Below are 10,256 nucleotides of genomic sequence, written 5' to 3'. Positions count from 1 at the left end.
GTTGTTCCCGAATGAGTGAGCGTTCATGTGCAAAGGATTAGCATTTCAATTGTTATAATTATCAACTCTGTAGTGCCTTCTCAGTTGACCCCTCTTTTGTCTAACAAGCCGCCATGCCGGTTTAGCCCACTAGGGCACATTCCTCTATCATTTCTTTGTAACGATATCTACTGTTTGTTATGCATTTCTGTGAATTACTTAGTTAGTAAATAAATGATTTTAAGACAATTGATGTATGGATGACTCATAGTGAAGACTGTGTTCGTGCAGATAACCAACAATTTACGACGTTTAGAATGAGACTGACATGAGGTAAATAATACGTCATTAATCAGAAGACTAATTGTTCAGATAGTAAAATATCTGAAAGTTATATTACGAAAATTATAACTTTGTAATCTGAATATTTTCATTGGTGCCCCGACTTCCTAGTTAATTACAGTTACATGATTAATCAGGTTAATCGCGTAATAATAATTACAGAGAGTTATTTGATAAATATGTCTTCAGTTTTAATGATGCCAAAGACACGACACCAGGCAGCAAAGAGTAGTCTCCAGGTCTTGGTTGGCTCGCTCCGACTGGCCATTGGACTGAGGGTGGAAACCGGAGGACAGGCTGGCCGACGACCCAATGAGTGTGCCTTCCAGAACTAGGACGAGAACTGAGGACCCCGGTCAGAGACCATGTCCACTGGGAGTCCGTGCATCCGTAAGACGTGCTGCACCATGAGCTGGTCCGTCTCTTTGGTGGAGGGTAGCTTGGGAGAGGAACGAAGTGGGCGGCTTTGGAAAACCAGTCCACAACTGTCAGGATGGCGGTGTTGCCATCAGATGGGGGAAGACCCGTGACAAAGTTCAGGAATATGTGAGACCAGGGACGGTGAGGAACAGGCAGAAGTTGGAGTAGACCAGTCGGAGCTTGCAGTGGTGTCTTGTTCTGCGCACAAATCGTGCAGGAGGTGATGAACGCGGAGACATCAGGAATTATGGTAGGCCACCAAAAGCATTGTCGCACAAAGGCCAGGGTCTGACGGGAGCCTGGGTGGCAGGCAAGCCTGGAGGAGTGCGCCCACTCCAGGACCGAGGAGTTGACAGTGTCCGGAACAAACAGCCGGTTTGTTCTGGACACCGAACCCCCCCCCCCCCCCGGGGTTCGGCTGGGAACTCTGCGCCTCCCGGACCTGCTTCCCTATTCCCCAACTGAGTGCCGTCACCAAGCACGAGGTGGGAAGGATGGTCTCGGATTCCGGGGGTGTAGCCGTGGGGCTGACAGTGCATCCGGCTTGAGATTCTTGGATCCCGGTTGGGATGAGAGGGAGAAGTTGAACCAGGTGGAAAACAGAGCCCACCTAGCTTGCCTGGAATTGAGCCGCTTGGTGGTGCAGAGATATTCCAAGTTCTTGTGGTCTGTCCACATAATGAACTGATGTTCTGCCCCCTCCAGCCAGTGCCTCCACTCCTCCAACGCCATCTTCACAGCGAGATGCTCACAATTCCCCACATCGTAATTCCTCTCCGTGACAATGGCAGAAGAAGGCACAGGGATGTAACTTCAGGTCCAGGGCCGAAAGCTGGGACAGAACTGCCACCACTCCAACATCCGATGCATCGGCCCCCACCACAAACTGGCGGGACGTGTCAGGATGAACTTGTTTGAGGTCCCGGAATGCCCGGTCAGCAGCTGGGTACCATGTGAAAGGAACCTTCAGAGAGGTGAGTTCAGACAGGGGGGAAGCTAGGGTGCTGGCTTCCCCCCTGCCTGGAGCGGCTTGAAGGCTGAGGAGATGATTGGTAGCGGGTAGAGGTTCTTCACTGTGATGTCATTGAGGCCCCGTTAGTTGATGCCAGTGAAGCTGCCAGTATGTTACCGGCAGTTAATTGCCAGTGAGTTACTAGCAGTTAATTGCCAGTGAGTTACTAGCAGTTACTGGTTATTAAGTTAGTCTGAATTATACAATAACTTACTGAGAGTTGATTGGTAGTTAGGTAACCAAATTTCACAGTAACTTCCAGACAAGTTCAATTAAGTTACTGTGAAATGCTCAACGAATTCTTATCAGTGCAGCTCTTTAAAATAGCATGCCCAACATAACCATCAACCACTTAAACTGATACAACACTTCCACTGATGGTTGGCACAATCATATATTATTAGATCATGCCCCTAAACATGCAAATGCACCCCACCTACATTTAAAAAGCGCAGTGACCTTATGTTTAAAATATTTGCCAAAATGTTTTACCATTATACTAGATTGTCCACACATGTGCCCTAAAAGGAACCGACCAGTACCATGTGAGTTCCTATGTGTACCTCTGAAGGTACCTTATGTGTACCTTTGAACTTTTTGTACCACGGTGAACAACACTGTACCCTAACTGTACCCTAATTTTGAGAATGTGTAGATATACACTGAGTGTATTAAACATTAGGAACAGCTGCTCTTTCCATGACATAGACTGACCAGGTGAATCCAGTTAAAAACTGTAGTCTATTATTGATGTCACTTAAATCCACTTATATTGGTGTAGATGAAGGGGATGAGACAGGTTAAAGAAGAATGTTTAAGCCTTGAGTCAATAGAGACATGGATTGTGTATGTGTGCTGTTCAGAGGGTGAATGGGCAAGACAAAATATTTAAGTGCCTTTGAACGGGGTATGGTAGTACATTACCAGTCAAAAGTTTGGACACACCTACTCATTCAAGGGTTTCTGTATTTTACTATTTTCTACTCTGTAGAATTATAGTGAAGACATTAAAACTATGAAATAATACATATGGAATCATGTAGTAACCAAAGCTGTCATCAAGGCAAAGGGTGTCTACTTTCAAGAATCTCAAATATAACATCTATTTAGATTTAACAATTTTTTGGTTACAACATTATTCCATATGTTTTCTTTCATAGTTTCGATGTCTACAATGTAGAAAATAGTACAAATAAAGAAAAATCCTTTAATGAGTAAATGTGTCCAAACTTTTGACTGGTAATGTAGCTGCCAAGCTCACCGGTTTGGGTGTGTCAAGAACTGCAACACTGCTGGGTTTTTCACACTCAACAGTTTCCAGTGTGTATCAAGAATGGTCCTCCACCCAAAGGACATCGAGCCAACTTGACACAACTGTGGGAAACATTGGAGTCAACATGGTCCAGCTGTCACGCCCTGACCTTAGAGAGACATTTATTTTCCTCTAGTTTGGTTAGGTCAGGGTGTGATGTGGGGTGGGCAATCTAGTTCGCCTATTTCTTTGTGTTGAGCCGAGTATGGTTCCTAATCAGAGGCAGCTTTCTATCGTTGTCTCTGATTAGGACTCATACTTAGGCAGCCTTTTGTTTCCACCTTTAGTTGTGGGATCTTGTTTTTGTGTAGCTGCCTTTGAGGAGCCCCAGAACGTCACGGTTTCCTCCTGTTTTGTTGTTTTGGTGAGTTTTATTTTCATTAAAAAGATGTGTAATTCCATGCACGCTGCGCCTTAGTTTATTTATGATCGGGAGTTCGAAGATAGCGATCTTGACACCAGTGCCCCTGTAGAATGCTTTTGACACCTTGTAGAGTCCATGCCTTGATGAATTGAGGCTGTTCTGAGGGTAAAAGGGAGTGCAACTCAATATTAGGAAGGTGTACCTAATGTTTTATACACTCTGTGTATGTTCTTGCTAATAAAGCTGTACCTAGTGGCACTACTGAAACATTAATGCACTTCTCCCCAAAATCTGACAATTATTTACTTGATTCTGGACAACTTTTAGCAAAGTGCAGAAATGTATTCGTGCCTTTAAATCTGTGGCCAATCTGTCATGCCCACAGACCTTGTGGGGTAGCAGGAAATTCAGTTAATTAGGAACCAAGAAGTTGTGAGTTCAAATCCCAAGTGAGCTATATGCTCTAGTAACCAGCATTCAGCAACAAAGTCTCCTATTCAGGGCTCAAGCTGTTACCAAAACAAATGTTTTTGTGAAAAAAGTTACCTGAATGTCAACAGCATGCTAATTTAAATGATGGCCAGTCATTACTAGCCTGGTTCTGTATGGAATACAGGTACATTATGGGACATAGGTCAGGTCATATGGGACACGGGTCAGGTCATTCGTGCGACCAAATCATGTGCTGGTTCCATCAACCGAAAAGGTTGGTAGCATCAGTGGAAAAAGTTTGTCTAGAGCCCTGCTTTTAAACCAACAACACCTTAATTCAGCTAACAATAACATTTCATGGCAGAAAAGGAAAACCTGGTGGATCACAGCAGTAAAGAACCCTTCCTGATATGCAAAATACAATTGTTACACACATCACCCTCACCCCTGACAAAGAACCCCTCAATAAATAAAGAATAATTGGGGGGGTATGCTGGTCCAGCATGGTCTTCTAGCTGGTCAAGCTGGTCTGCAAAACCACACTCATGATTATCATAGTTCCCAGCATGCTCTATACACAAAGATAAATAATCTAAAATGTTCTAAACTAATTCAAACTGTTATTTAGATTTATTGCACCAGCTACTAAAACGATTGTTCCTGTTTCAATGGTTTACATACAGTAGTCTCATTTATTCATCTTTCTAACTCTGGTAGTAATTCTGAATGCAGATTGTAGAATGCATATTGTGGGTGAATAAAAGTTAAAATTGTTGGATATCTACACTCAGGCTGGATTCCAATAGGATTTTGACATCACCTTGCAAATTGGCATAATGACTTTATGCTGGTTTTGCAGGATTCAGATTAAATGATGGATTGCCTGTGTTACCACAGAAGGGGTTCATTTTTGTCTGTCCCATTCCCAGCTAGTTTACAAAGTGCTTTGTCGTCAGTACCTGCGACTGCTGGGTAGGGTAACCTCCATGATAATGTTATTTATTTTTATTGCATATGGTCCCGTGCTGGGTGCCACCCGGTTGCTAGGATGCATTTTACCACCTAAACCAATTGAGGCTCGTTGTAACAACATTACCTCAAAATGGTGCTGCCAATCGGGGTACGTCACTGATTGCCGGAGTTCTTGTACCCAGAGTGGGCTTGCAAACTTTTTGACCCGTGACCCCCAAAAAGGAGTGGTACAAAACCTGTGACCTCCGCTCACACACATGCACGCGCGAACATGCTCGCACAATTGCTGCACAAATATAGCCTGTCATTACAGATATAAATGGTGATGCACTTTCAAAATGCAAGCTAGTATACAGAAATAAACTGCGTTGTATACCTGCATTTGGAGCTGAAAGTCATTCATGTTAGCTGACATATCAACTAGGGTTGTATCATGTCACTTCTCTGCAGTCCAGAGCAAGCTAAATCATATGGCCTACTTGTAGAGGTGGTTGCAGGATCAGTTGGAAAGTATGTTCTGTCTGCATCGCACCATCACTTTGGAGGGCAGCCTGCCTGGAGAGTGCTCATTGCCAGCCGGGTAGCCCTGTTCTTCCTCACAAATATCTTAATAAATTCGCTAGACTGTTACACCTTCATCCCATAATATTGAAGGCAGTGCTATGTTAAAGCTGCTTATCTTTAGACGTATAGGCCTAGTTTGGGTGGCTACTGGCTACTGGCTATCTGAAAATGATCAGGCAAAACTGGAGGAAAGGAAGTTCTTTCTGGTGTAGATATGCGTGCCCACCCAATTCTGATGACTGGTCATTGGTCAACAATCAAGAATTGCACATTGTTGTTTCTGAAGCATGGATATGAAATGAACTACAACTTGAGGGCAGTTGGTTCAGAACAATAACAAATTAAAATATATATATATATATATACTGCTCAAAAATAAAGGGAACACTTAAACAACACAATGTAACTCCAAGTCAATCACACTTCTGTGAAATCAAAATGTCCACTTAGGAAGCAACACTGATTGACAATAAATTGCACATGCTGTTGTGCAAATGGAATAGACAACAGGTGGAAATTATAGGCCATTAGCAAGACACCCCCAATAAAGGAGTGGTTCTGCAGGTGGGGACCACAGACCACTTCTCAGTTCCTATGCTTCCTGGCTGATGTTTTGGTCACTTTTGAATGCTGGCGGTGCTTTCACTCTAGTGGTAGCATGAGACGGAGTCTACAACCCACACAAGTGGCTCAGGTAGTGCAGCTCATCCAGGATGGCACATCAATGCGAGCTGTGGCAAGAAGGTTTGCTGTGTCTGTCAGCGTAGTGTCCAGAGCATGGAGGCGCTACCAGGAGACAGGCCAGTACATCAGGGGACGTGGAGGAGGCCGTAGGAGGGCAACAACCCAGCAGCAGGACCGCTACCTCCGCCTTTGTGCAAGGAGGAGCAGGAGAAGCACTGCCAGAGCCCTGCAAAATGACCTCCAGCAGGCCACAAATGTGCATGTGTCTGCTCAAACGGTCAGAAACAGACTCCATGAGGGTGGTATGAGGGCCCGACGTCCACAGGTGGGGGTTGTGCTTACAGCCCAACACCGTGCAGGACGTTTGGCATTTGCCAGAGAACACCAAGATTGGCAAATTATCCGTATCCATAGCCAGCCCTGTGCTCTTCACAGATGAAAGCAGGTTCACACTGAGCACGTGACAGACGTGACAGTCTGGAGACGCCGTGGAGAACGTTCTGCTGCCTGCAACATCCTCCAGCATGACCGGTTTGGCAGTGGGTCAGTCATGGTGTGGGGTGGCATTTCTTTGGGGGGCCTCACAGCCCTCCATGTGCTCACCAGAGGTAGCCTGACTGCCATTAGGTACCGAGATGAGATCCTCAGACTCCTTGTGCGGTTCCTCCTAATGCAAGACACTGCTAGACCTCATGTGGCTGGAGTGTGTCAGCAGTTCCTGCAAGAGGAAGGCATTGATGCTATGGACTGGCCCGCCCGTTCCCCAGACCTGAATCCAATTGAGCACATCTGGGACATCATGTCTCGCATCATGTCAGAGCCCCAAGTCCAATGGGTATACCCTCTGGTGTGTTGATGTTAATGTGTTGATGTTCTCCGTATCCATAGCCAGAATGATTTTGCAGTGTATGGTGATGGAACAGGTTTCCTGTTATATTCATCAGAGGTGTTGGGAGGGTGAAGTCTGTGAATCCCCAAAATAGTAATTACACAGATGCTTAACAAAACATGCACACAACAGTATTCATACTTTGGTTTTAGTGGTGAATGTGAATGAACAAAAACTGAAAATGGGATTTTCATTGACGAGGTAAGGGAGGAGGATGGTTCATGTGCTCTGCATTACATACCAATACCAATTGACATACCTTTGTATGCCTCCTCGTCTGTATACCTGCAGGCACAGACACAAAAGTGAGCAGTTCAGTCATCTGCACCCAATACAGCTAGCCTTCAACATATTATTATAGCATACATATTCTTACCTCTTTGTTGATTTGATATCCATTGAATTTGTGTCCATTTCTTTTATTTAACCTTTATTTAACTAGGCAAGTCAGTTAAGAACAAATTCTTATTTACAATGACGGCCTACCCCGGCCAAACCCGGACGACACTGGGCCAATTGTGCGCCGCCCTATGGGACTCCCAATCACGGCCGGATGTGATACAGCCTGGATACGAACCAGGGACTGTAGTGACGCCTCTTGCACTGAGATGTAGTGCCTTAGACAGCTGCACCCCTCATAAAACAATATCAATTTAGATCATACAAGGGACAAACCTTACCTTAAATTGAGATCTCTCATTTTTTTTGTTAAGCGTCTGCACCTGCTGTCCTTTCAAATTCAAATCCAAATGTTTCAGTTGGGCAGTTAGATTCCTGCATGAACCCCCAACAACTAAGGAAGTCTCTCGATGAACCCCACCTTCTATGGGGTTCTTGGAAGAACCTTTTGGGGGCAATTTTCAGTGCCAAGAACCCTTAGGTTCTTCAAAGAACTTTGTTCTTGCATAATCGCATTTGCCGTCACTTTCGAAAAAGTGTTTTCCCGCTAATTGATTGCATTTTGGAACATTCACTCTAATAGCCTACTGCCGTGTGTGCATTGCTGCGCTTATAATGTGAAGAAATAGCCTAATAGTTTATCAACATTTTAAGCTAAACCTTATGATCTGTTGTATAAGCTTTTTTTTTATTGACTCTAATGTTCGTATTCATTTGGGATCTATCGCATCCCACACTGTCCCAGAGTATGTTTGGAACATTTATTTATTGCACAGAAGGACAAGTTGACAAATAGAATAGGTAAACTTTTGTACTATGGGGATAGTAGATTGACATAGGCTAGTGCTTTTGCTGTTCGTTAGGGCTAATCATTTTGTTGGCTGACGAAAGGTAAACGTGGACAGTTCTAACATCTTCAATATGCGCCTCAGAATTCGATGAGGGACGCGTAGTTGCGTCACTGATGTGTCTGTCTTCATTCACTTGTAGCCTACTTCTTAGCTGAGATGCCTGTGAGAAGGACCCGATCACTTGACAGGTATTGGCTACGTCTGAGAGAGCCATGTGAGGAAGAGGTGCTTCGGAGCAAGGTAGCCAGGAATTATAATGATTATTTTCAGCCCAAGGGCACAAAGGCCACTTTGGCCGCAAAAGGCATTCATTTTTTTAGGGGGCATTACGGCCACACAAGGGGGATGCCACTGAGAAATTCGAGGCCTGGTGAGAATATTATCAAGTGCTGGTCAAATTGTGAATGAGAGACTGAGGAAGTGTGTGCAGCTTGCAACTTTTTTCAAATCATCATCAGAGCCTCATCATTCAGCCTTAGAATGTATTACGAATCAAAACATATTGCCCAATATTTGTATCACAACTGAAGTTGCATATATGCATATTGGAGGACCAGTTTCATAACCGCTCAACACAGAAAAGCCGCATGTGTGCACTTCCTATGAAATCGTTTGGAGAAAATATCCTTTCTATTTTTAAGCTCTGTTCAATTGTATTCTTCATATTATAAAATAATATAAAAAACAATGCCACAGAATTCTAAGCAAATCTTGTCTGCTAAATGAACTAGTGTAGCCCACAGCCATATGGCATAGCCAGATCAGGACCTAACATAAGGGTTACTCATAGTTCTACTCTGTTCTTCTGAAATAGACAACATTTTCTTCATATCATGCTTCTTTAGACCTGTCTAAAATAAATAATGGATATATTGTGATGGTGTAGGCTACATTAAATTGAATTATTTGACTTTTTAAAATGTAAATGTTCCAAAGGTCTGCATCAGTGGCTTGTAGGCTATGCGTGGAGGCCAGGAGATGCTAAATGTGTTTATGTTAATTAACGGTCAATTACCGTGAGACCGACAGTTATTTGCTTGACAATCACCGGTTGATTAAATGTCCTGACCGCACAACATAACAAATACTTCAGCACACAACAAGTCTGTCCATTGTGTTGCTTCAAGCACAGACAGTATAGGGGGAATAGTGAACAATTATGGGCACTAGCCTTGTGAGTGTTGGTTCCAATGACAAATCCAATGTGCCACTATATGAGGAATCTCATTAAAGTCGAGGATGCTTGAACAAATAGCACAGACCACCCAACTTACCTCAGTAATTAGAGAGTATTATGGAGTGCTGAGTAAAGTGTTCAGTTCCGTATGAAGCTATATAAGATTAATACAGTCATATTGCAGCTGTAAAACACGGCGAGATGAAGACGGCTGAGAAAGGTTCATCTAATTATGTTGACAGGGTCGTAATGAAAAGACAGCCAGCATGAGATTCTTCCAGATTGGAGGTTTGAATTCAAAGTCCACTTAAATTGATCTGTCACTGGACATTCGAAGTATGTCGAATGCAATTGAAGGGCTTTATTTTTGACTGCCTTTCAGTCAATTGAGTGTAATTGCGTAATTTATGTTATGTTTTTCCATGCGCAGCAGCAGGTGAGAACATTTAATGAGAGCTGAATCACACCTCGAAACCAGCATCACTTCATTCATATGGGATCATCCTTTTGATAGCCTTTTGATTCTGGGGGTTTGCAGCCGGAAAACGTCATGCTCTGAAACGTGTAAATGTTGCACACAAGGACGTGCTCCATCCACAAGCATTGCACATAGACTTGTGTACAGGAAATCAATAGCATTCATCTGTGACTGGGGGGGATGAAGCCATTAGAGAGAATGTACACTGGGGAAAGCTTCTCACTTATGGGCAATTACTATACTGCTGGCTCCATAGCATTGCTCTGAATCGACTGAAGCCTCATATCATGATGGCCACTGAATTATTTTCCATTACAGGCAATGACACCAGTTGAGAGCTGTGAGAGGTACTAGCATGTGTATGGTATGCAGCATGTAGAA

At 43.7% G+C, this 10,256-nt stretch overlaps 1 protein-coding gene across 1 annotated transcript in view; it reads right to left on the bottom strand.

Moving 5' to 3' along the window:
- Positions 1-652: 652 nt before the first annotated feature.
- Positions 653-10,256, bottom strand: part of LOC115153775 (sodium-dependent phosphate transport protein 2A-like) — a 56,987-nt gene continuing 47,383 nt past the window's right edge. The window contains exons 8-9 of the mRNA XM_029699351.1: positions 1,494-1,705; positions 653-806 (exon numbers count right to left, since the gene is read on the bottom strand). Of these exons, the coding sequence (XP_029555211.1) occupies positions 653-806; positions 1,494-1,705 (366 nt within the window). The remainder of the gene's footprint in view (positions 807-1,493; positions 1,706-10,256) is intronic.

The sequence above is a fragment of the Salmo trutta genome, chromosome 19 (genome assembly GCF_901001165.1).
Source record: "Salmo trutta chromosome 19, fSalTru1.1, whole genome shotgun sequence".
In the NCBI taxonomy this organism is placed as follows: domain Eukaryota; kingdom Metazoa; phylum Chordata; class Actinopteri; order Salmoniformes; family Salmonidae; genus Salmo; species Salmo trutta.
The sequence above is the reverse complement of the archived record's forward strand: the minus strand, read 5'-3'. Positions and strand labels throughout refer to the sequence as shown.